Below are 26,634 nucleotides of genomic sequence, written 5' to 3'. Positions count from 1 at the left end.
ACTCCATTCTGGGTGATGTCAAATTTCTTGAATATTGTCGGAGTTGCACTTGTCAAAACAAATGAAGAGCACTCTTCACTTGGTGGGGAATCTTTGATGAATTAGCTCATTCTAGGAGCCAATAATGTGCTCTTGTAGACAAAATATTTAAGTGGTTGGTCTAAATGAGCTTCTGGTTAGTGGTATCCAAAATGCTGATTATGGTGGCAGCTTCAGCAATGGTAATGCTATTGAATATTAAGGGTAGATGATTAAATACTCTCTCTTACTGGAAATAGTTGAAGTGGTGACATCTGGCACTTACTAGCTTGTACCTGAATATTGTGTAGGGTAAGCATGGTGTACTTCATTTGCTCAGGAGTTGCAAATAGAATTGAAGTATGTTTATTGTATCTAAAAGTTAAATATAGTTTTCTGGTAGTTCAAATAACAAATGTGGAGTTGAATCTTCTTTTCCAGTAAAGTATAGGTTTGAACTTGCATCTGTGATCTATTAATTGATTGATCACTGTACAAATATGGATGAATAAATAAGAGACTCCTGCCATTCTGCAACTCTTGAAATTTCAAAAGTTGCTGAACGACAGGTGAGATGCTATGTATATTTTTCATTCAGGGTTTAATTTTTGTAAAGATTTTCAATATTTGTGTTAACCTGGTCTGCTCCTGGAAGTAAATGTACTTGCAGTCAAATAGTACAGCAGTCGCAGAAGGACATGAGGAAGAGAATAATATCAAGCCATGAACTTGATCAAGATTGTTGTCATTTTTTAAGTTCATTGATTGTTGAATATTTTATTCTCTTTGCAGAATCTGACCTATATCGGATTTGTGGTTTGAATGGAATGCTCTTGAGTAGTAAGCAACCTTTACCAGCCGTAGCAGGAGAAAAAGAGATATTAAGCACAGAAAACCACCCCCTTCCAACATTCTATCCTATTTCACCTAATATTGATCTGCAGCAAACACACGTCTATAAAGTATATAATGACACAGGTGAGTTTTTTTTCAATAAACTCTTTAGTACAGATACTACAGTGTTACTGGTGAGACTGTTTCTTAACCATAATTTGCCAGTGACAGTACACTACTGGAAATAAAACAGACTTCCACAGGTCAGGTGAACATGTAGGGAGAGAAACAATTAATATTTCAGAAATGGTAAAAGTTGGAGATTTTAAAATGTTGCACAGAAAGTGAGATGAGGGCTGATGTTATGTATGGTATATTCTTGTTCAAAAACAGTGTAGGAGTAAATCCAGTTTGCAGTTCAGGAGTCTTAACTACCACTAGAAAGATAAGCCAGATGAGTACATGGCTAAAGGAGTGGGGTTCAAGTACTGAGACAAGAATGGATTGATTTGAGAAAGTCACCATGGACTTGTTGGAAGTAAATTGTGACAAATAACTTGGCAGAATCTTTGTTTGAATAATGTATCAGAAAACAGTGCTTGTGCTCCTGCTTGCTTTCTCATAGGTTTCCAGGATGGATACCCTTTTCCTCATGCACATACCCTGTATATTACGGATCCCTCTGTTAATGCAACACTGTTCAAACCAGAGCCATTGAGGGCCAAGATGATTATGTTCACTTTTGCCAATGCCCTTGTAAGGGCCAAGATTTTGTATGGGGTAAGTGTCTATCTCTCTAATACTATTATTACAACATGGCATTGTGGGAATTCCATTTCTGCTTAGTCCCTGATTTGTCATACAACACAAACCACTGAGTTAAATCCAAATGCCATTGGGCTAAAAGGGCACTGGGAAAATCAGATGATGAGAGGAAGATGTGGATTTATAGAGGTACTGTAGATTAAACGTAAGGAGTCTTAACTACCACTAGAAAAATAAGCCAGATCGATGCATGGCTAAAGAGCTGGTGCAGGGGGCAGGGGTTCAGATATTAGAGCATAAGGATCTCTTCAGTGTAGAGGTGACCTATACAAGATGTATGGATTTTACTTGAGCCTGGGGGAGGGGAGGGGGGGGAAATGTGCTCTTGCTACTAAGCAGCGTTTCAACTAGATTGGCAGGAGTGTGGGACTGGAGGGAGAAGGTCAGTGAGGAGATGAGAACGTGTAGCAATTAGAGAGTGTAAGCCCAGCAGTCAGGATAGCACTGTTTACAGTAAAAAGGCAGATAAGACCACTATTTTAAATTGCATCCATTTCAATGTATGTAGTTTTAACAGGTAAGACAAATGAACTGAGGGTATGGATTGCCTCTAGGGCCTATTATGGTCACAACAGAAATGTGGCTGAGAGAAGCACAGGACAACTTTTATTGTACGATTATAAGACTTTTGAATGGTTCCCAGTAAGATGTACTCTTGACTTCATGATCTGTCTTGTTGTGATCTTCTACCTTACTATCTACCTGCACAACAGTGTAACATTTTATTCTGCACTCATTGTTTTTCCTTGTACTACCTGAATGCACTATTACAATGAATTGATCTGTGTGGCTGTTTTGCAAGACAAGTTTTTCCATTGTACCTTAGTATATGTGACAATAATAAACCAATGTTCTGGGCTACCAATGCTATAGGCATGAGGAAACACCAGGTGAGAGTGTAGGGACTGATGCTTTTTTGATAAGGGAGGACAATACAGCAGTATCTAGATAGTATTCTGAGAGGGATCATCTAACAAGGCTGTTTTGGTAGAACTTAGAAATAAGGGGAAGGTCACCTTGGTAGGACTATATTTTAGATACCTCAATAGTCAGTGGGAACTTGATAAAATTACACATTGCTGTGAGAGTAAGAGTAGTGCTAGTTGCAGATTTCAGTTTTCCCAGCATCAACTGCAATGCCCAGAGTGCAAAAGTCCAGGATGGATTGGTGCATCCAAGACTGTTTCCCTGCGTAATATAGAACACTGTCTCTGAAATAGGTGTTTCAGAGACAGTGACCACAACTCCCTGACCTTTACAATAAGCTTTGGATAGGTGTAGGAGCGGACAGTATGGAGAAGTATTTAACTGGGGAGGGAGAATTATGATGCCATTAGCAGTAACTCAGTAACAAATGTGCTCAGGGAAATGCACAACAGAAATAGAGGTTGCATGGGGTTCTAGATAGATTGTCCCATTGTGGCAGGGAAAAGATGGTAGGGTGAAGGAACCACAGTTGACGAGATGTGGAACATCTAGTGGAGAGGAAGAAGCATACTTGCTTTCTAAGCATTAGTGATCAGACAGGGCTCTAGGAGTTACAAGGTAGCCAGGAAGGCCACAGTTCCTTGAAAGTGGCTACAGAGGTTGTTCAGGTGATAAAGAAAGGATATAGCATACTTGACTTTTATTAGTTGAAGAGTTAGAATGTTACATTGCAGCTTTATAAAACTCTAGTTAGGTCATGTGGAGTATTGCATTCAGGATGTTGAGGTTATGAAGAGGGGCAAAAAAGATTTCAAGAATGCTGCCTGGATTAGACAGCATGTGCTGAGGAGAGATTCGATAAATGTGTGGTTGCTTTCTGTGAGCAGTAGAGGCTGAGGGGAGATTTGACAGAGGATTTATGAGATTGAGGGGCATAAGGGGCATAGATAGACACCCACACAAAATGCTGGAGGAACTGAGCAAGCCAGGTAGTATCTATGGAAAAGAGTAGAGTCAATGTTTTGGGCCGAGATCCTTCATCAGGACTTTTGGGGGGGGGGGGGTGGGGATCCTTTTTCTCCAGTCCTGATGAAGGGTCTTGGCCTGAAATGTCAATGCTACTCTTTTCCATAGATGCTGTCTGGCCTGCTGAGTTCGTCCAGCATTTTGTGCATGTTGCTTCGATTTCCAGGATCTGCAGATTTTCTCGTTTGTGGATAGACGCCCTGCATCTTTTTTTTCCCTCCAGATTTGAAATGTCTAATACCAAAGAGCACATTTTTAAGGTGAGAGGTGGTAGGCTCATAGGAAATGCATTAGCCAAGTTTTTAAAAACAGAATGGATGTCTGGACTAGGCAAATACAAAGGAGGCATTCAAGAGTTTCTTAGATAGGCAAGTGAACAGGGAAAGGTGTGGTCATTGTGTAGATTGAAGGGATTAGATTAGTTGGGTATTTGATTACTAAATGTAATTATTTCAGCACAACTTTGTGGGATGAAGTGCCTGTTCCTGTGCAGTACTGTTCTATGTAATTAAATGTTCTAGAATCTTCTCCCCATTTTAAGCTACAATTTGGGATAGAATAATAGCTATTTATTTTCATTCTCATAGGAAGAACCAAAGGTGTTAGACAATCCCATCACAGTACAATGCATTGCCACGAATGGAAGGCTGTTCCAGTTTCTAATTTTCCAATTAAATACCACAAAACTACAATCAAATGATGGGATAAAAAATCTCATTTGGTTGGATCAAGACCAGCTCCTGTATGACTATGCCAAGTGCCTCCCAATATTGAAAAAGAAAATGGTCCAGGTAAGTACAATTAGAACCATGGCAAAAAAACTTCAAAGTGGTGTAACAGTAATGGCAGTTTTGCAGCAGTGATTTTCAGTCCTGCATCTTGATGAACTTAAATGTGCAATTTAACAGCAACTTGATCAGTTTTAAACTGACTAGGGACCAAAGCAAGCTTTCTTCATGATTGGCACAAGTTGTCTAAATTTTTAAGATGAGTCCCACACTTAATTAGTTTATTTGGAAACAGTGGCAGTATACAAAGTATGTTTTTAAATGTAAATTAAACAACAGATCCATATTCAGAATTTGGTTTCTTCTTCCTAGGTTCCTGCTGGGCTGGCTGGATATTGTCCAGAGACATTCAGCAAGTTTCTTGCATTATACTTGCATGGGGCTGTATAGAATTATAAATAAATTTATTTATATGAAGAACTGTTCATATTCATATGATGTGTCTTGGAAACAAAAGATTCTTTAGTGGAAACTGGAAGAAATACTGACCATAAATGAAAGTACTTTGAATGTGGATGTATATGAAAATCAGTATTGCCAAAAGTTTCAAATGGAATTAAGAGTATCATGTTGAAAAGAATTAAGATAATTAATTGTGAATAATGCCATTTTTATTTTTATTAAATGTTTAAAATGCTCATGTTTCAATGGCTAGTTTAAACTTGACACTTTGAAATAATGCACAGTTTAATGTATTTCTTTCCTTACAATACAGGAAAGTCATTCTAATATTTTAAATTCTGGTTAGTGAGGACTACAGTTTTATTTAGGTTGGACTTCACTCCAGCCCTGTAGGCTGTTGTTCATCCAAACATGATGAAAGTCCAAAATTCTATTGAAAATTATGTAAATATTTCCCATGAGAATTCTAATTTTTTCATGTGCAGTATATGGGCCATTGCTAGGGTAGCAGAATGTAGATAGTGGCCAGTTTATCAGGATCTATCAGTTCCATTTAGCTATAATGCTGTTCTGCAGCTTTTCAAAATTTCTAACATTTGATGGAAAGCTGTAAATTGAAACAATTTTAAGAAATAATGACATGCAATGACATTAGGAAAAAAACATCTACTGTACACCTGCAGTTTCTGTAATAGGGTATTTTTCTTATACTTAAGGTTGACTTTTTGAATTTAGCATGAGCACATTTTTCATGAGGGTGCAAATGAGTGGTTTTAGTCTTTGGTAGAAAATCAAGAATATGGGACAATTAATTTTAAAGCAGAGCTTAAGGCCATATAGATTTAAAAAATCCTTCATAATTTGTAATAATACATTTAAATTTAAGGGATCGATAATCAGAGGATACACCTTTGATAATGGACAAAAAACTAGGTAGATGATGAAAGCTGCTCTGGATTATTTCAAGAATGCTCAGAAGCTGGAGATGGTTACTAAATTAACTGGAGCAGGAGTGGTCTTTTCTTGTACAGCAAGATTGTACCTTCATCCTAACTACATCTTTAAAAATTCAACTTGCTTATTTTAAAGCAGCAAATCCTGTTGGGGACAATAACAGCTAGGGAAGAGTGGATCATCTAATAAGATGCTGTTGAGGGCAAGGACTACTGTAACTGGAGAAAGAAACACCAGTGCAAAGAGTTAACACAAAAAAAGGGATCAGTTAATCCACAACGGATCCAAAATCAGATAGTCTGAAATTCAGATGTTTTATAAAATTGGCTAGCTGCAAGTTTTCTGATCAGAGCTCTGTTTAGAAATATATCAGTCTCTTTCCCACATTCTGAATTAACCCAACTCAGTTTAAGTGTCTGAAGTTTCTTTGGAAACATCACAGAAAAAACTTGGCAATTAGAACAAATAATTCAAATCCAAAGTCTGATATGATCTTGCTCATAAAAGGCACTAAATTCAGAAACCCCATTTTTGCAAATTAACAAACAATGGGTGATAAGAAATGGGAAACCCAGCCTCACCTCCCCCTTAACTGTATTTCTTAATCTGCCTTAACACCAGTAACGGAGAGGTCTGCATTGGTTTTTAAGATTTTGTAGCTATTAAATAACCAAACATGCTACAGGCCTTAATGTAGAGTATTGACTTAAAATTTCAACAATTTCTTTCTTCCCACAGCTGCTGCTTAACCTGTTGAATTTCTCCAGATCCAAATGCTGCCTTTGCATTGCTAACATAGTAAAATTAATTTTGTTCAGATAATGATACTTTCAGAAATACTGCTTTTCCTGCGAGGTCTTAGCACTTTTCTCAGCGGACACAAGTGTAGATTCAGAGGGCTTTGCACAATTACTTTTGCCTGCCTAGTCCTTGCTCTTTAAATATGACTATAATATTTTTAGTGATGCAATTTTACCACCCTCCATTACCAATTTCCATTTAATATTCAATTATATTTGGCATTAATGGGAATTTACGAGCAGCACAGCAATCATTGATGTAATTGTCAAAATTTAGGCAGTTCTCTTACAAAAGGAAAACTCAATTAACAGCAATGATACCATTGCTGCCCTATCTGAGATCAACTCAATCAGAAGACTGGACAGAAATCTTGGGTCATCCCCAATCAAGCTGATTTAAAACCACATTAATCCATTCAGCCAGCAAGGAATCAAAAACAATAGGTTGTACATTGACCCAAGCTCACGAGCAAGGTATTTTGCATCAGAATCGGGAAAAAAAAATATTTACAGGAGGCACCATCTCAGTCCAATTATTTATAGAAGAGTGAAGGTTGGACAGTCTTATCCAACCTCTTGTGGGTCTGTCTGCTTCTCATGCATTAAATGTTCTTTAAAGAAAGGTTGTTTACTTTAAAGAAAATTTCTGAAGAGCAGAAGCTGCCTTGCGTGCATCAGATTTGTCTACTTCATCACAACTGTAAAGGCATCTTTGCACTGGTACCAACTGATTTATGAATGTAAGGGACAAATATGAGAAACAGAGTCATCAAGGAGTACTTAATGTTTATTGTTAATCCTCAGTTAAATGTTCGATTATTGAAAAAACATGCACAAATATACAGAAAAAAAATCAACACAAAAGCTTGGTTAGTAATGCAAGTTTTGGCCTTGAAAATAAAGTATGAGCCAATGCTTCCTGCTAACAATTTTAGCAGTAGGACAGAATTTAAACACATGGGAAGGAAAATGACAATATAAAGTATAAAGAGAATGGGGGTAATGTTGTATTTAACACGAAGTATTTAACTTGGAGGTTAGAAATCACTCAATTTTGATGATTCTTGGCAAGGGTACAAATAAGGTACCATGAGAACTTACAAAAATGAAAGTGAGATTCAAATCTCCAAAGTTTAGTTTAAAGTGTGCACAGATTTAGAAAACAATCTTGGTATTGTCATTCTTCAGTGAAGGGAGAGCCACAAATATTAGTAAGCATGTCCATAGTCAAGCTGACAATAAGATTGAAGCTCTGATTAAAAGGTTTAGACAGAAATAATATAGTTTTGTAAAGATGGAAACTCAAAATGTTAAACAATAAAAATCAATGTGACTAAGGCTGATGAGTTGAGAGTCAGGAGGAAACAGCTTGTTTGTAGAACCCAGAGTTGGAACTTATATTTTACAAAAAAGCTGTTAGCTGTCATGCTAGCCATGTCAAATGCTGATACTTTGATTGGAGAGGGGTTGGCATTAAATGCATCAAAGTCTTTGTGGATCTTGTACAACAATATTCACTTAAAGTTCAAAATCAGAATACCTATGTGTTCATGATACAAGCAACAATATAGTAAGTCACCATATTCTGGAAGAAAATGGAAGCTGTTAAAATAAAATGAACATGAACCTGTTTCAAAATACAATAAGCCAACATTAAGATACTGAAGCAATAGCAAAGAACAGTGGTAAATAGAAATTTTAATGATTAGTTGAAAATTCAATTGCAGGAATAAAACAAAATGTATTATAAATGGACTAGAAAGGAGAAATTTGAGAGCAATTTGCCACCTAAATTTCTCTTTCAAGATGCTAATTGACTTATTTGCTTTCCTGTTGGAACTGAACAAGTGTAAGTGTTTTATTTCCCTGCAGTACCTGTACTGTACTTAACCTGGCAATTCACTAACTTGCCACTGGATGTAAAATAATATTCTTCAGATTGGTGAGAAAATGTTGGCGACCTAACTCATGTTTCTAATACAGGGTAAAAATCATAGCATGTCTTTTTCACAGAATGCAGATTTACAGAAGCAAATTCACTTCAATATAATATTAAAACGTTGAAATAAATGTGGACTGAATTATTTTGAACAAACTCTCAGGTACACTGTCAAATCCAATTTACTTTTTAAAAAAACTCTCCTAGTTATTATATAAAGATTTTGTCTCACTCCACCTAAGACCAATTAATTACACAGCAACTGCAGTATAAATACATACAAAATGCAAAATATGTCAGTCATCAGTATACTGCAACTTTACATAATGACATTTGAAAGATGTTGGGATTAGAAATAGATGGATAAAGCTTATAAATATCACTAATTTGCACTGCATTTTGTTCACATTGACAAATATTTAAGTGATCGTAATGACAGATTTAAAACTGAAAATAGCTATTCTGAGGTTTTTTTTAATGCAATTTACTTTCAATCTAATTGTTTAAAAAAATTCAACTCCCAATTTGGAGACAATTAACTTTTGTTTAAGCATCTTAACAGCAAACATTTAAAACGTGAAGGCAAAATAAACCCATCATTTGGTACACATCCTCAGTTATACCTGTAAACATCTGTACACAATCTCTTTTCCCCCACATGGCATTCACACATTCTTTGGTTTCTATTCAAGAGATTTCCTTTAACAAATGGATTCTACAAACCTAAAATCATTCTAATTTAAGTGTTTCTTTTTTGCTCCAGTTGAATAATAACACTTCAAGAATTCAAGCAATGTTGAAAATAAATTAACATAGTATGAGGAAATTCATGTGGAGCACATGAGACAGCATGGAATAAATAGCCTGGTTTACATTTTACATCAATTTGAGCAAACTTTTCATCTGATTCTCAATTCCTTACCAATGGAAGTAATGCATTTAATTATGTAACAAATTAATGTTATTCTTTTTGGTGGCTTCCCTCAATTGTTCCTAGAATAACACTCAATTACACCTCCTCTCACAATTCACTTGGACTTGCTCTTGATACTTGAAATAACAAAGATTTTATAAGATTTTAAGAAACTCTTGCAGGAACACAAGACTGTAGTTATTAAGAGAACAGAGAAGTTTAAGTATCTTTGAAAAATACATACTGAGATGCAACTGTCAAACTTATGAGAAAGCCAAATACAATAAATCTAATGATCATTGCCAATAAGTACCAGGATGCAAGGAAGTAACTCAAGGAATAAATGCAACAAAGAATCAGTGTCTCAATGATGCATACATTTTATGTACTGCTTTTTAAGCTTGAAAACACTTGAAATATCTTAAGACTTCAAAGCATCCCAGATCATTTTGTTGTCACCTGGTTATATTTCTCAATGTTTGGCAATAGATACAAAACTATTTAGCTTTGCAAATGCAAAATTACAGCACCAGTTATAAGAAATTAAATAATTTCTATACAATATACAATATTGGCAATCTTCAAAAAACAGAATTATTTAATTTTGTAATGACACTTTAATAGTTCAAAGATAAAACAACATACTCAGGTCAGAAGCAACCACTGATTATATCATATTAGGACAAAACATTCTTAAAAAGCCTCATCATAGTTTTAAATGTCAAGAGCTAGAAACATCTTTCCTGACTTCCTTAAAAATTACCTGTGGGAGAGCTGATGGAAATAGCAAGGCTGGGAGACACACTGTAAAGTGACATATCTATCAGCTCAAACATGTTTTTTAAAATAAATAAACAATTCTAGTGAATTTTTGGTAGCATTTGTCAGCAACTCACTTGGTTAATTTCTTCATCATAATAAGGTCACTATTTGTTAAGTTCCTTGTTCCTTTTTTTTAGTTTCTTAATTTTTTGTGTATTTCTTTCCAACTTCCCTTTTTAATTTTGTGTGGGTAGGCTAATTTTCCTCTTTATCCATCTCCCATTTTTGTGTTTTTGTTAAAACATTTTTATCTATATGGTTTTTAGTTTTCTAAATTACTATTTTGTTACAGTTTCTCAGTTCTTGTTCCATAATTTCTTCATATTTTAAATATATTCAGCAAAGTGGTTGTCCTCTGCTACTTGCAGGAGAATATGCACAGGCAAAATACATAGACAAGTTTATCAACTTCACTCATTACTCATTCCCTTCCACCACCCCTATTCGTTTTGGAAAATTCCATTTGTATTTTCTTTCAGATTTTCAAAATTACACATAAGCAGAAGTCATAATCTCATTAGAAAATTAGATTAGGAAAGAAAAACAGGGTTGCAAGGAAAATGGATAATAGGAGATGTCACTGGTGAAATATTAGTGTATTGTTGTGTAGGACAAATCCCTACACAAAAATCTGCATTTCACACAATTTTACTATCATTTCCATTTCCTTTTTTAAAGTTCTATAATTTAATTTCTGATTTCATTTCCTAGTCCATTCAATTGCAGCTTCATTTCCTAGTCGATTGAAAAACACTGGGGTGGGTTGGTCCATGCCTCAGTATTTAAGGATAAATTTTACACTGCAGTTAATGCTCAAGATAGAAATGTGATACTTTGCTATTTTAGGCTTCCATCATTGATCCTACCTCAGGTTAGTAGAGGTCTTTTAAGAGGCATTTTGCCTTCAACAGGTGCCTCAAACATCTTAGTTCTACATTAAGTAGGAATTAGATTTGTTCTAGCCATTTAATTGAACATTCCCTACCGTACAAAATGAGAGTTTTCATAATGTTTTTGATTTGGACAATGTGTACTCTAAGTCTACCATCTTCCAAATTGACCTAAGGCTTCCCAATCTAATTTTGAGCATAACCAAGATGGCAAGAATGCTGGCATCATCCTTCCCTGGATTCAGATGAGTGCTACACAGTTAAGTGCATTGTGCACTCAAGAGTGACATTTGACAGCTTAGTCCACAATTTCCATAGCTTGCTGTTTTCATATTCAATTTCCTATGCACCAGTCATGTAATACTTTAAGAGTTTCCTGGTGTGACATAGAACCTCTCCACCTTTCACAAGCAGCTTGATCCTTTTCAAACAAATGCCTAGTTTTACCACAACTACTGCACTTCATTATTCTGTACAATACAGAATGGGAATTATTTAAATTGTATCTTGTACTTTAACTCTTTTAAGTTGAGGAACAGGAAATATCAGTATTTCTTCCAACAACTCTGAATAGCAAGTTAACAGAAAAGAATCAAAATTAAGTTTTATGTTTATATTTATTACAGCGTTGGAGAAAAGAACCGTTTCATTCAAAACCATCCCAATGAAGACAATAATTTAGCGAATTTGTAAAATTACATTTGCCAGACTTGTCTTTGTCTCAGTTTAAAATGCACGATTTCCTGGAGACTGAAATCTACAATAAAACACCAAAATTTCATCAGTATGTTCCGATCTGACTGCAAATAGGAGATTTACATACTCGGTCAGCAACTCTACAGCTAAACACAGTTAGATTGATTTGAAACACATCTAAAAAGGCAATTCATTTAGAAAGATCCTGCTATTTCCCCCATCCCCTACCACCCCTCTCCCCCCCAAACAAAAACAAAGTATGTTAACATCCCATAACCTGCAGTCAGCACAATAAACACAGTTGACGTTCCTGAAAACTCTGTAAAGGGGTGCAGTAAAAACATCCCTCAATAAAACATTAGCAACAAATATTGAACACAAAACTACATTGTAGAATTTTTTTCTTTTTTATAACCAGACTACAGGGTAAGAAACACAGAACAGCTACAATGTTATCAAGAATCAGCACAAGGGTTGTCCAGGCAAGATAATATTTTACATAACTTGATACACATTGTATAGAATTGGGGTTAAACAAAAGACCATCTGCAGGTAGTGTGTAATTGTACAGAGATCCCAGCACGATTGTAGTGCCACTACAACTGTTTTATTTTCATCTAGTTCAATCAAGTCTGTAGTTGTCTCACGCACAGAGGTTTCCTCTGGGTCAATAAAGTAACAGAGGAATGAAGCAATCCAGATTCGAGGTGTGCACATACGTGTGGGTACTGGGAAGCGCATGTGTATGTGTGTGGGAGGGAGAGGGGGAAAGTGGGTGTGTGGATGGTTGGAGAAAGGAGGGAGTTAGGAAAAAAAATATATGCTCCTCTGAAACTGGAACCCACTTGGCATATCATCGTTCAGCTACACAGGTATGGAACAAGCCACTGATTAACACCTTGCACCTGGAGGGGAAGGCTCACAGAAGCAAGAAAAAAATCTGTGCCACCTAGAAAGGGCCTTCGAAAGTAAACCACATTGTGTAAATGTCCCAGTTAAAATGGCTACAATATGGACAACATCGGATCTTATACCTAGACTAGCGCCTTATTCAGTTCAGCACAAAGATACATGGGTTCAGAGGATGAAGCGGAAGAGGTCTGTTCGGGTGCTAGAGGCGTTTAAATTTTTTTTCTTTGCTTCAAAAAGATGAGATGTGTAACGTACAGTCCTTCCAGGAGAAGGGTTTTATGTCTTGAATCTTTTGTTTTTGTCCTTCATGTTTATGGAATTAAAGAAGTTCAGCCTTTTTATTGCGTGAAACTCAAAATTGGGGTTTTGCCCCCAGTTCCTCGTCAACACGTTGAACTGCTTCTTGCATACGTTCTTTAATCTTCCAAAGGGCAGCTGTCTCATCATTCTGGTCCTGGAGAAGGGGGAAGGGGAAAAATCACACGCTCATCGTCATGCTGGGGGAATACTGAAAGAAAGTGACAAGGATTACATGGGTTGGAACCATACATCTTGTAGCATCTGGGTTCTACTAAACATGGCAAACTGTAAACAGTTTGCTGAAACTGACCTCAATATTACATTGCAATTTAATCTCCACTAATGTGGAGGGAGTAATTCATTAAAAGAACATTGTTTTATCATTTGAGAAAAAAACTGCACAACTGAGTTATGGATTATTGCCAATGAGTGTGGGAACTCTAAACCAGGACATGAGAATAACATCACCTGTCATCAGCTTCCTCCCACTCTTTCTTTCTCTCCCTCCAATCTGACCCACGTCCACAACACAGTTATCACTCAACTGGCATGATTTTTAGCTTACAAAATAAAAACCATCTTAAATCATAAGTTTTCCACTCCTAATTCAATGCTTTTTGATGCTTCGCTTATTTCCACTTATAGCTAATTAATTCACAACCATTTGCTTCATCAAACCACACAGTAAGTAACCTTTCCACTGCTCAGTTATGCAACAGCCTACTGAAGAAAGCTGGAGTTCTTTTAAATCATGGTTGACCCCGTATTGAAAATTTGTTGGTGTATTCAAAAAACATAAGTTAAAATATATAATTCATGGGAAAAATCTATAATTTCATTTAAAAGCAAAGTGACTAATGATTTGTCAAAGCAAACTTGTTTAATATATTCAGTGGGTATGACGCACAAGAGCAAAGTAATCCTATTCTTGCCCTAAGAGCCACCACTTTGACCCTTTTCTCCCTTTTTAACTCGAATGTTCTGAGATTTTTCATCTGGAAGGAGATTATCAGTCAAGTCATCAAGAATGGTTTTGCCCTTTTATAAGCTTTAATATAAACCGCTTTGTGTAAACTCATTCTTGTTATAATCAAACTTAAATATTATTGCAGTTTAAAAATCTCAGGAACCACACCAGAAATAAAAACATGAATGACATTAGCTCACTAAGTAAAATCTGCTATGGTTATTTGTGCTAACATGTACTTAACTCTGATGATCTCACATACTCACATTATCATTTTGAAAGGAGTGAAGAAAATTGCCTCCTAATTCACCGTCATCTCTCGGAGTGCCTGGAGGATTGGTAATGCTGCTCATGTTGTTGGGAGAGTTCTAGAAAGAACAATAATTTCACTATAAAAACACAAGTGTTTCTCTCCCATAGACAAAGCAAATGAACATCAATTCAAATTTCAAAGTAAAATTTATTATCAGAGTTGATACATGTCGCCACATACAACCCTGAGATTCTTTTTCTGCAGGCACACAGCTATTAAATGGCAGTCTTAAAATTCAGAACTCTTCATTCTAAATTTATGCCTTCATGAGGTTGGTTGTCATGTTGCCTTCAATAGGGTGCCTCACAATCAGGTTTTAATCTCGTCATGTGTTCTATCAGCCATGAAGGACATTGCAAAACAGCACAACATTCTGGAGAGAAGTCGTAGTTTAAAATCATAAGTCATTGAAAATAGAAGCCAATAATAAGGCACTCAAGCTTCTGTCACAGCAGAGGTTCTTAATCCACAAGGTGGGATCTTAGCTTGCATGACATCCTGCAACAGTGCTGACCCTGAAGTCAAAAGCACAAATCCCTGCTGACACTAAATCGGATATGGAGGAGAGAAAAGTTTTGGAACTGCTCGGGGATCATCTGTAAGGTTAATATCACATAAAGATGGTTCAGATGAGCAGTTCAATGGGAAAAAACAAATGCAGAAGGCAAGCCCAGAAGCTAATGAGAAGTCAGCAGGTACTGCACTGACAGAACTGAATGTGTAAAAAGGGATGGAATTATGGGAAAAAAATTAAAGAATCTTGAGATCCAGAAGACATGGAGAATTGAATTATCAGAAAAGTGAAACAAAAATCTGATTGTTTACAAAGAAAGCTCTAAAGCAATCTAAGGAACTACTATGCATTTTCCATGGGGTATTTTTAATCAATGTTATTGCCAGAATTTCAATTGGAAACAGAAAAGGCATCTAATAAAGGCAATGTTACAATTGTCCTAGAGGATTTCAAAATGCAGGTAGATTGGGAAAAACTGGTTGGTGCTGGATCCCAAGAGAGGGTATTGAGATACCTTTTTAGAGGAGCTTGTGGTTGAGCCCACTAGGAGAAAGGCAATTTTGGATTGGGTGTTGTGTGATGAACTAGATTTGATTAGGGAGCTTAAGGTAAAAGAACTCTTGGGAGGCAGTAATCATAATATGATAAAATTCATCCTGTAGTTTGAGATGGGGAAGATAAAGTCAAATGTATCAATATTACAGTGGAGTAAAGGGAATTAGAGACATGACAGAGGAGCTGGCCAAAGTTGATTGGAAGGAGGATACTAACAGCAATGACAGCAGAAAAGCAATGGCTGGAGTTTCTGGGGGCTGTTCGGAAGGCACAGGATGTTACATCCCAATGATGATGTACTCTAAAGGGAAGATGGTGCAACTGTGGCTGATAAGAGAAGTCAAAGGACAGAATTAAAGGAAAGGAGAGGGCATACAATACAGCAAAAATTAATGGAAAGAATTGGGAAATTTTAAAAACTAACAAGGCAACTAAAAATATAGAGAAAAGATGAAATATGAAGGTAAGCTAGTCAATAATATGAAAGATACCAAAAGTTCCCCCCCCCCCCAAATATTTAGAGTTAAAAAGTGAGGCTAGTGTGGATATTGAACCACTGGAGCAGTAGTAATGGGGGACAAGGAAATGGCAGACAAACTCAATAAATATATTGTGTCAGTCTTCACTGTGGAAGACACTGTCAGAAATCAAGAGTGTCAGGGGCAGAAGTGAGTGTAGTTGCTATTACTAAAGAGAAGGTGCGTGGGAAGCTGTAAGGTCTGAAGGTAGTTAAGTCACCTGGACCGGATGGACTTCATAAGAGTTCCGCAAGGGGTAGCAGAAGAGATTGTGGAGGCATTAGTAATTATCTTTCAAGAATCACTAATTTCTGGAATGGTTCCAGAGGACTGGAAAATTGCAGATGTCACTCCATTCTTCAAGAAGAGAGGGAGGCAGAAGAAAGGAAATTATAGGCTAGTTAGCCTGACTTCAGTGGTTGAGAAGATGTTGGAGTCCATTATTAAGGATGAGTTTTTATGTTACTTGCAGTCGCATGATGAAACAGGCCAAAGTCAGCATGGTTTCCTTAAGAAGAAAACTTGCCTGACAAATCTGTTAGAATTCTTCTGAGGAAATAACAGGCAGGATAGACAAAGGAGAGTCAGTGAATGTTGTTTACTTGGATTTTCAGAAGGCCTTTGACAAGGTGCCACACACGAGGCTGCTTAGCAAGATAAGAGCCCGTGGTATTACAGGAAAGATAGAAGATTGGCTGGCTGTCAGGAGGCAAAGAGTCGGAATAAAGGAGGCCTATTCTGGTTGGCTGCTGGTGTCAGTGGTGTCCCACAGGGTTCAGTATTGGGACCACTTGGGAATTGATGGATTTGTGTGGCCATGTTTGTTGACGTGATGGGGCAGATAGTGTTAAGGAAGCAGGGAGTCTGCAGAAGGACTTGGACAGGTTGGGAGAATGGGCAAAGAAGTGGCAAATGGAACATAGTATAGAGAATTGTATGGTCTTGCACATTGGTAGAAGGAATAAAGGTGTAGACTACTCTTTAAATAGGGAGAAATTCAAAAAATTAAGTTGCAAATGGACTTGGGAGTCCTAGTAAAGGATTCCGTAAAGGTTAACTTGCAGATTGAGTTGGTGGCAAGAAAGGCAAATGGATTGTCAGCTTTCGTTTCAAGAGTACTGGATTTTAAAAGTAAGGGTGCGATGCTGAGGCTTTGTAAGGCATTGGTCAGAACACAAGAGTATTGTGAGCAGTTTTGGGCTCCTTATTTAAGAAAGGATATCCTAGCATTGTAGAAGGTGCACAAGAAAGATCCCGGGAATGAAAAGGTTAACTTACAGTGTGAGGAGCATTTGATAGCTCTGGACCTATACTCGTAGAGGTTTAGAAGAATGAAGGAGGAAATCTCATTGAAACTTATCAAATACTGAAAGGTCTAGACAGAGTGGATGTGGAGAGGATGTTTCCTATAGTGCGAGAGTCTAGCACAGCCTCAGAATAGAGGGACGTCTATTTAGAACAGAGACAAGAATCAACTTCTTTAGCTAGAGGGCTGTTGAACCTGTTGAATTCATTGCCACGGACAGCTGTGGAGGCCAAATCAATAATCAGCCAAGATGGAATGGTGGAGCAGACTCGATGGGCTGAATACCCTAATTCTGCCCCTATGTCTTATGGTCTAAGACTTCAAACTCTCTTACAGATGATGTGGACTCACACACCAGGGCTTTTGTGAAATGCAGTTTTTCTTCCAATACCTGAGAGCCCTGCCACCATGTTATCCACCATTTTAACAGTCTTGACCACTAGGACTTCCTCTGGTACACCAGCTTCTCCAATTTCTCTTCCTTTTGAGTATTGTATAATATCACATTCACATCTCTTTAGCATCAGTTATTTATCTACATTTTATTCTTCCCACTTTTCCCTCTCAGCTTTTTAATTTGATATTTGATCACCTTTCCACGCACAATCCTGACATCCTTCCTTTGCCGTGTAATGTTATGCAGACACTATGCACTCGGTTTGCTCCAACTCAGATCGCACATAAGGGAAGTATTAGTCACTAGCTCAGTATGTGGTCAGGGGAACTGAAAGTCAATCAAAACAGTCCTTAAGGGATTTGACTTATAACCATATAACCATCACAGCACGGAAACAGGCCATCTCGGCCCTTCTAGTCCATGCCGAACTCTCACTCTCACCTAGTCCCACCGACCTGCACTCAGCCCATAACCCTCCATTCCTTTCCCGTCCATATAGCTGTCCAATTTAACTTTAAACAACAACATCGATCCTGCCTCAACCACTTCTGCTGGAAGCTCGTTCCACACAGCTACCACTCTCTGAGTAAAGAAGTTCCCCCTCATGTTAACCCTAAACTTCTGCCCTTTAACACTCAACTCATGTCCTCTTGTTTGAATCTCCCCCACTCTTAATGGAAAAAGCCTATCCATGTTAACTCTATCTATCCCCCTCATAACTTTAAATACCTCTATCAAGTCCCCCTCAACCTTCTATGTTCCAAAGAATAAAGACCCAACTTGTTCAACCTTTCTCTATAACTTAGATGATGAAACCCAGGTAACATTCTAGTAAATCTTCTCTGTACTCTCTCAATTTTATTGACATCTTTCCTATAATTCGGTGACCAGAACTGTACACAATACTCCAAATTTAGCCTCACCAATGCCTTGTACCATTTCAACATTACATCCCAACTCCTATACTCAATGCTCTGATTTACAAAGGCCAGCGTACCAAAAGCTTTCTTCACCACCCTATCCACATGAGATTCCACCTTCAGGGAACTACGCACCATTATCCCTAGATCTCTCTGTTCTACTGCATTCTTCAATGCCCTACCATTTACCATGTATGTCCTATTTTGATTAGTCCCACCAAAATGTAGCACCTCACATTTATCAGCATTAAACTCCATCTGCCATCTTTCAGCCCACTCTTCTAACTGGCCTAAATCTCTCTGCAAGCTTTGAACCCCTACTTCATTATCCACAACTCCACCTATCTTAGTATCATCTGCATACTTACTAATCCAATTTACCACCCCATCATCCAGATTATTAATGTATATGACAAACAACATTGGACCCAGTACAGATTCCTGAGGCATCCAATCTGACAAACAGTTATCCACCACCACTCTCTGCCGTCTCCCATCCAGCCACTGCCGAATCCATTTTACTACTCAATATTAATACCTAACAATTAAACCTTCCTAACTAACCTTCCATGTGGAACCTTGTCAAAGGCCTTACTGAAGTCCATATAGACAACATCCACCACTTTACCCTCGTCAACTTTCCTAGTAACCTCTTCAAAAAAATTCAATAAGATTTGTCAAACATGACCTTCCATGCACAAATCCATGTTGACTGTTCCTAATCAGACCCTGTCTATCCAGATAATTATATATACCATCTCTAAGAATACTTTCAATCAATTTACCCACCACTGACATCAAACTCACAGGCCAATAATTGCTAGGTTTTCTCTTAGAACCCTTTTGAAACAATAGAACAACATGAGCAATACGCCAATCCTCCGGCACCATCCCCGTTTCTAATGACATTTGAAATATTTCTGTCAGAGCCCCTGCTATTTCCACACTAACTTCCCTCAAGGTCCTAGGGAATATCCTGGACAGGACCCGGAGACTTATCCACTTTTATATTCCTTAAAAGCTCCAGTACTTCCTCTTCTTTAATCATAGTTTCCATAACTTCCCTACCTGTTTTCCTTACCTTACACAATTCAATATCCTTCTCCTTGGTGAATACCGAAGAAAAGAAGTTGTTCAGCATCTCCCCCATCTCTTTTGGCTCCACACATAGCTGTCCACTCTGATTCTCTAAGGGACCAATTTTATCCCTCACCATCCTTTTGCTATTAACATAACGGTAGAAACCCTTGGGATTTATTTTCACCTTACTTGCCAAAGCAACCTCCTATCTTTTAGCTTTCTAATTTCTTTCTTAAGATCTTTTTACATTCTTTATATTCCTCGAGCACCTCATTTACTCCATGCTGCCTATATTTATTGTAGATATCTCTCTTTTTCTGAACCAAGTTTCCAATATCCCTTGAAAACCATGGCTCTCTCAAACTTTTAACCTTTCCTTTCAACCTAACAGGAACATAAAGATTCTGTACCCTCAAAATTTCACCTTAAATGACCTCCATTTCTCTATTACATCCTTCCCATAAAACAAATTGTCCCAATCCACTCCTTCTAAATCCTTTCGCATCTCCTCAAAGTTAGCCGTTCTCCAATCAAAAATCTCAACCCTGGGTCCAGATCTATCCTTCTCCATAATTATATGGAAACTAATAGCATTGTGATCACTGGACCCAAAGTGCTCCCCAACACAAACCTCCGTCACCTGACCTATCTCATTCCCCAACAGGAGATCCAACACTGCCCCTTCTCTCATTGGTACCTCTATGTATTGCTGCAAAAATCTATCCTGCACACATTTTACAAACTCCAAACCATCCAGCCCTTTTACAGTATGGCTTCCCAGTCTATGTGTGGAAAATTAAAATCTCCCACAATCACAACCTTGAGCTTACTACGAATATCTGCTACCTCCTTACAAATTTGCTCTTCCAAATCTCGCTCCCCATTTGGTGGTCTATAATACACCCCCATAACAGTTACTACACCTATCCTATTCCTCAATTCCACCCAAATAGCCTCCCTCGACGAGCCCTCTAATCTATTCTGCCAGAGCACCGCTGTAATATTTTCTCCGATAAGCAATGCAACACTCCCCCTCTTGTCCCTCCGATTCTATCACACCTGAAGCAATTAAATCCAGGAATATTTACTTGCCAATCACACTCCTGTAGCAATGTTTCACTAATAGCTACCACATCATACTTCCAGGTATCAGTCCATGCTTTAAGCTCATCCATCTTTCTTATAATGCTCCTAGCATTAAAATAAATGCATTTAAGAAATTTTCCACCTCTTACTCTCTGATTATCACTAACGGTGCAAACAACTTTACTATCTCCTTTTTCTTCCTTCTCCCCTACATCTGTTCCTACACTCTGGTTCCCTTCCCTGCTTGTATCTAGTTTAAATCCACTGGAGCTTCTCTAGCAAACCTACCTGCAAGAATATTTGTCCCCCTCCAGTTCAGATGTAAACCGTCCTGCCGGAACAGGTCCCACCCCTGGAAAACTGCCCAATTATCTATAAATCTGAAGCCTTCCCTCCTGCACCATGTCTTCAGCCACGCGTTGATCTGCGCTATCTTACTATTTCTAAACCCGCCTGCACGTGGCACTGGTAGCAATCCTGAGACTGCTATCCTGGCGGTCCTGTCCTTTAACTTGGTGACTAACTCCCTCAACTCACCTTTCAAGACCTCCTCATCCTTCCTACCCACGTCATTAGTCTCTACATGGACCACGACATCCGGCTGCTCACCCTCCCTCTTGAGGATACTCAATCCGAGATATCGCTGACCTTGGCACCAGGGAGGCAACAGACCACCTGGGGTTCTCGATCTTTTCTACAGGACCTCTTATCTGTCCCCTTAACTATCGAAACCCCTATCACTACTGCTCTCCTCTTTTCCCTCCTTCCCTTCTGAGTTGAGGGTCCCATCTCGGTGCCAGAGACTTTATCTGCACGTTTACACAGACAGGTGTCTGCAAGATCTGAATGCAAGTGCATGTTGGGATGATTAATGCATCTCCTCTGGAGATTCTCAATTCATATGCATGATCCATATTAAGAAAATAAATGTAGTAGCTCTTCCAAACCAGTTCAATGCACTGATATTAAACACTAGTAGGGAACTGAACGTGTGCAGCCAAGGTCTACATTCCAACATGTGGATCTTTCCCACAACAGTTAGTCCTGTTCAGTATAGAATTCCCAACATTACAGATCCCCAAAGACTCTTCCACTCCAATGACCTTTTGGTTTTGATCAAAGATCTTAATCTAGCAACTTCCAGTGAACTTTACTATTATATTAATTATTATACTTTGTATTAAAGTTACAGCCAGACTCATACCTTGGGGATTCCGTCCATGTCGCCTGACCCTGAGGAGAGTAAAAGCAAACATTTTCATGAAAATATCTGACAGCACATGCTCATGATAGAAAAATACTGAAAATTAACTTTTGCGATACAAGATTTAATCTGTTTCACTTTCCACTTACACATGCATACAAACTCAACAATTACCTTTTTTGCAGCCAAGGACCAAGAAGCTACCTTAGTTTAAAGAAATTTCCTCTGTGCTGAAAAGGCTTCAGTATTCCTTTATGATTATTCCTGGTAGGAAAGCAACTTACCTAATGATCCATTCATGTGATGTGGCTCAATTCCTCCCATTCCACCCATGGGACCTTCAGAGCCAGGACCCAATGGGAACTGGAAGCAAAATAAAGCACATTTGAAAAAGTTGCATGCCAACAATTTCTATGGCTAATACAGTTAAGCAAAAATATTGTGCAAACATCAAGCTTCTGAAGAAACCCAGCAGGTGAGGCAGCACGCTTTTTTTAATTGATCCATATGAGAGAATCTACAGCTTTGTATCTCCATGAAGTATTGTACTGATGAAGATGACCACCCAGGAATACAAAGCTCTGGTTGAACAGAAACAAACTTGAAGCTACAATTAATGGCCATTCCTGACAGAGGAACTGCAACTGTAATGGATATTCAATTTCCAGGTTCTGATAGGCTTATTGCTACCGTCAGCATGACCTTTCAAAGGGTTAGAATTGTTGGTGATAAAGTTAAACGTCTAACAAATGTTCTCTGCTCAGCTTTGTTGTAAGCAAAAACCAGTCTCCAGTTTTTAATGTAAATTGCAAGCAGCAATCAGTGTGAACCTGGCTGCACAGCTTTGCAAACCATGTTACAAAGCACAGGCTGCTGGCCCACAACAGGTGGCTGGCTGCTAAGAGGTCTTGTTTGCAAAGTGAAGTGACCAGGGGATTTCTTGTCTGCATTAGCCAATGGGGTTATGTCACTTAGTACATCAAACTCTATAACAAGTTGGGATATTTGTGTATTCAGAGGGTCGGCACTCATAGCAGTAATTGTGGATGTTTGGGATCTTTTCCCCCCAGAAGCTTTTGAGACCATTTGTGAGTTGCTTTATCCCAGAGAAGTTATCTGTAAAACATCATATGCAGATGATGTCATTTAGAAGAAAATAGTACAAATATCAGAAGCATTGGGGATTGTTAGGAATGACAAGGAGAATGACAATAAGATGGGGTTATAGAAAGAAGAACTAGAATTCATTCATCAATCCTTAATTTCTGCGATGGACAACTCATTCGTCTTGAACTCATTGGTATATTCCTCAAGTTTGTAAGAATTGTACCTGGTTTGGAAATCCTTCATAGTTTGTAAATCTCTTGTAATTCAGAATTTTTTTAATTAATCAGAAAATGTTTGAGAGTGTTAAATGTGTGTTAAGAACTATTTGTCTAAATGTAAATGTGTATCATTAAAAATAAACTGTGTTTAAACTACTCTGTTAGCTGGAAGTATCTCCCCCTTTGTAGGAGGGGGTCTCACCATACAAGCAGTGGGTATCGGCAGCTAAACCTCAGCGCAGAGGCTAAACAGGAAGTAAGCTGGTCCCTGAAGAGTGGGTGGATACCACCTCCCTAAGGTGTAGCTGCAGGTATCTACGGTGCCTATAAAAGGTATTCACAGACCCCCTCCTTAGAAGTTTTCATGTTTTGTTTTACAACATTGAATCACAGTGGATTTAATTTGGCTTTTTTGACTCTGATCAACAGAAAAAGACTTTCATGTCAAAGTAAAACAGATCTCTACAAAATGATCTAAAATAATTACAGATATAAAACACGAAATAATTCATTGCATAAGAATTCACCTCCCCCCCCCCCCTTTAATATGACACACCAAATCACCACTGGTGCAGGCCAATTGGTTTTAGAAATCACATAATTAGTTAAGTAGAGATCTGGTTTTGGAGACCTGTGTGCAGTCAAGGTGTTTCAATTGATTGTAGTAAAAATACACCTGTATCTGGAAGGTCCAACTGCTGCTGAGTCAGTATTCTGGAAAAAACTGCACCATGAAGACAAAAGAATACTCCAAGCAACTCTGCGAAAAGGTTATTGAAAAGCACAAGGAGATGGACACAAGAAAATTTCCAAGTCAAGACTGGTTCTTGTTTACAACAAAGCTGAGCAAAGAACATTTGTTAAAAGTTTAACTTTTATCACCAACAATTCTAACCCTTAGAAAGGTCATGCCACAATGTTAGAAAGCTGACGGTAGCAATAGGCCTATCAGACCCTGGAAACTGAAGTACAGTTAAAGCAGTCATCAACAAACAGAAAGAATATGGCATAGCTGTAAATCTTCCTAGAGCAGGCCATCCTCAAAAACTAACTGACCGTGCAAGAATGGGACTAGTGAGGGAGGCTACCAAGAGACCCATGACAATTCTGGAGGAGTTAAAAGCTTCAGTGGCTGAGATGGGAGAGACTGTGTATACAACCACTGTTGCCCGGGTGCTTCACCAGTCACAGCTCTATGGGAGAGTGGCAGAGAGGGAGAGCGACTGTTGAAAAAAACTCACATGAAATCTCGGCTAGGGTTTGCCAGAAGGAAAGCGGGAGACCCTGCAGTCACCTAGAAGGTTTTATGGTCTGATGAAACCAAAATTGAGCTTTTTTGGCCATTGCTCTAAATGCTATGTTCGGTGTAAGCCAACCACTGTACATCACCAAAAACACACCTTCCCTACCGTGAAGCATAATGGTGGCTGCATCATGCTGTGGGGATGCTTCACCTGCAGCAGGCCCTGGAAGGCTTATGAAGGTAGAGGGCAAAATGGATGCAGCAAAATACAGGGAAATCCTGGAGGAAAGCCTGATGCAGTCTGCAAGAGGCCTGCGACTTGGGAGATTATCTGTTTTCCAGCGAGACAATGACCCCAAGCATAAAGCCAAAGCTACACAGCAATGGCTTAAAAACAACAAAATTAATGTCCTGCAGTGGCCAAGTCAGAGTCCAGACCTCAATCCAATTGAGAATTTGTGGCGGGACTTGAAAAAGGCTGTTCACTCACGATCCCCATGCAATCTGACAGAGTTTGAGCAGTTTTGTAAAGAAGAATGGGGAAAAATTGTAGGATCTAGATGACAGAGACCTATCCACACAGACTCAAGACTGTAATTGCTGCCAAAGATGCATTTATTAAATACTGACTTGAAAGGGCTGAGTAATCAATTATTTTGTGTTTAATAATTGTAATAAATTTAGACCAATTTGTAGAAATTTGTTTTTACTTTGTCACAAAAGTGTCTTTTCTGCTGATCAGTGTCAAAAAAAACAAATTAAATCCACTGTGATTCAATGTTGTAAAACAATAAAACATGAAAACTTCCCGGGGGGGAGGGGGGGTGAATACTTTTTATATGCATTGTATATTGGATAGGCTTAAAATCTTTTGAATTTAGGGCTTTGTAGACAGGAAACCCAATTATATCACACAACTAAAGCAGTCACTTCTTTCTCTTCTTTGATCCTACAGGGTAATGATTTGAGAATTTCTTACATTATTCTTTTCATTTTTTCAACAGTACGAGTATCAGTTTTGTAAAGCCAAGAGAAAGTCCGCATTTTCATTTTTGTGATCTGAATAGTGTGAGGTTTTCTTTTCATGAAAGCCGTACTCACATTTGATCGGCTTCCTCCAGGTGGAACGGGATTAATCATTGTGTACATGTTGTCACTGGAATTCGTTGAATCTGTATTTGAAGATGAGAAAAAGACCAAAGCATATTAATTCAGCTTTCACTTATTTAGAACATACATGTGACATTTGATAGGAGGAGGATTCTTGGCTTTCCAGGTCCTTTAAAATCAAGATTTATTTTGGTCAGGAGTTATTTGGCATTTTAGCAATAGTTTTGGTTACTTTGTATTTACATCAACAAGACAGGTCACTCGATCTAACAAGTCCACATTGTTGCTCCACGTTAACATTTTTCCACTCATCTCCAATGCATATATTGGGTGGCCACTTAGTAAAGCAGCTGTATCATCAGACAAATGGGGCAACTTGGACTCCCCGGCGCCTGGACATCCAATTTAATTCTCTTGAAGCTCCGAAGCCATCCCTCAGTCTGTTCTTTTATTGCAAAGAGTATCCAGTATCACTCATGTGTACTCATTCAATTCCAGTGCTAAACATGTATTTATCGTAATTTCTTCCCAGGGTACTATAAACATAAGGAAACAATTCACTCAAATTGTGGCCAAATCAACATAATGTACAAATCTAGCATGCTTTCTTTTGCTCTTCAATTCCATCACCCTGAGCCGAGTGCAGCACTCCAACTAAAGCACTGTTTTTTTTTTAGCCATATCATTACACCAAATCAGTGATAGGAACCTAACTGGTTAAAATAAGGCATCAAGGAGTAATTACTTTAATCATATCTATGGACAGAAAATAACTGAGCCCATGTAAAGATCATCCACTTTATTACAGTGAAAGCTTTAGAATCAATCTTGTTAAAAAAAAAAATAGATTCAAACGTGTTCTTTGCTTACTTAAACCAAACTCACCTACAGGCAAAAAAAAATCTGTATGTTCCTTCAGTAACCAACCAGAACAATGTATAAAAATTAAAGAAGCAGCTCCAAAAATAAATCATATCAGTTTGCTCCTGAATCGCATTGCGCTTTTAAGAAAACACTGCTTATGATCAAAAGGTTAATTTATCCTCACTG

General features: G+C 38.1%; 2 protein-coding genes across 5 annotated transcripts in view; one reads left to right on the top strand and one right to left on the bottom strand.

Annotated features, from left to right (window-relative positions):
• The window catches only part of mrpl37 (mitochondrial ribosomal protein L37), a 31,477-nt gene extending 19,402 nt beyond the window's left edge, over window positions 1-12,075 (top strand). Inside the window, exons 4-7 of the mRNA XM_063063950.1 lie at window positions 811-996; window positions 1,478-1,632; window positions 4,218-4,421; window positions 4,731-12,075. Coding sequence (XP_062920020.1) covers window positions 811-996; window positions 1,478-1,632; window positions 4,218-4,421; window positions 4,731-4,808 — 623 coding nt within the window. The 3' untranslated portion in view covers window positions 4,809-12,075. The remainder of the gene's footprint in view (window positions 1-810; window positions 997-1,477; window positions 1,633-4,217; window positions 4,422-4,730) is intronic.
• Window positions 12,076-12,222: 147 nt separating this feature from the next.
• ssbp3a (single stranded DNA binding protein 3a) overlaps window positions 12,223-26,634 on the bottom strand; it is a 183,546-nt gene continuing 169,134 nt past the window's right edge. For 2 of the 4 annotated variants that reach the window (XM_063063945.1, XM_063063947.1), the window contains 5 exons: window positions 25,576-25,646; window positions 22,191-22,269; window positions 21,907-21,935; window positions 14,280-14,381; window positions 12,223-13,200 (listed from right to left, as the gene is read on the bottom strand). In XM_063063945.1, coding sequence (XP_062920015.1) covers window positions 13,099-13,200; window positions 14,280-14,381; window positions 21,907-21,935; window positions 22,191-22,269; window positions 25,576-25,646 — 383 coding nt within the window. In that variant the 3' untranslated portion in view covers window positions 12,223-13,098. Of the gene's footprint in view, window positions 13,255-14,279; window positions 14,382-21,906; window positions 21,936-22,190; window positions 22,270-25,575; window positions 25,647-26,634 lie in introns of all 4 variants that reach the window. The other 2 variants (XM_063063946.1, XM_063063949.1) reach the window with 1 other exon arrangement.

The sequence above is a fragment of the Mobula hypostoma genome, chromosome 12, assembly GCF_963921235.1.
Source record: "Mobula hypostoma chromosome 12, sMobHyp1.1, whole genome shotgun sequence".
Lineage (NCBI taxonomy): Eukaryota > Metazoa > Chordata > Chondrichthyes > Myliobatiformes > Myliobatidae > Mobula > Mobula hypostoma.
The sequence above is the reverse complement of the archived record's forward strand: the minus strand, read 5'-3'. Positions and strand labels throughout refer to the sequence as shown.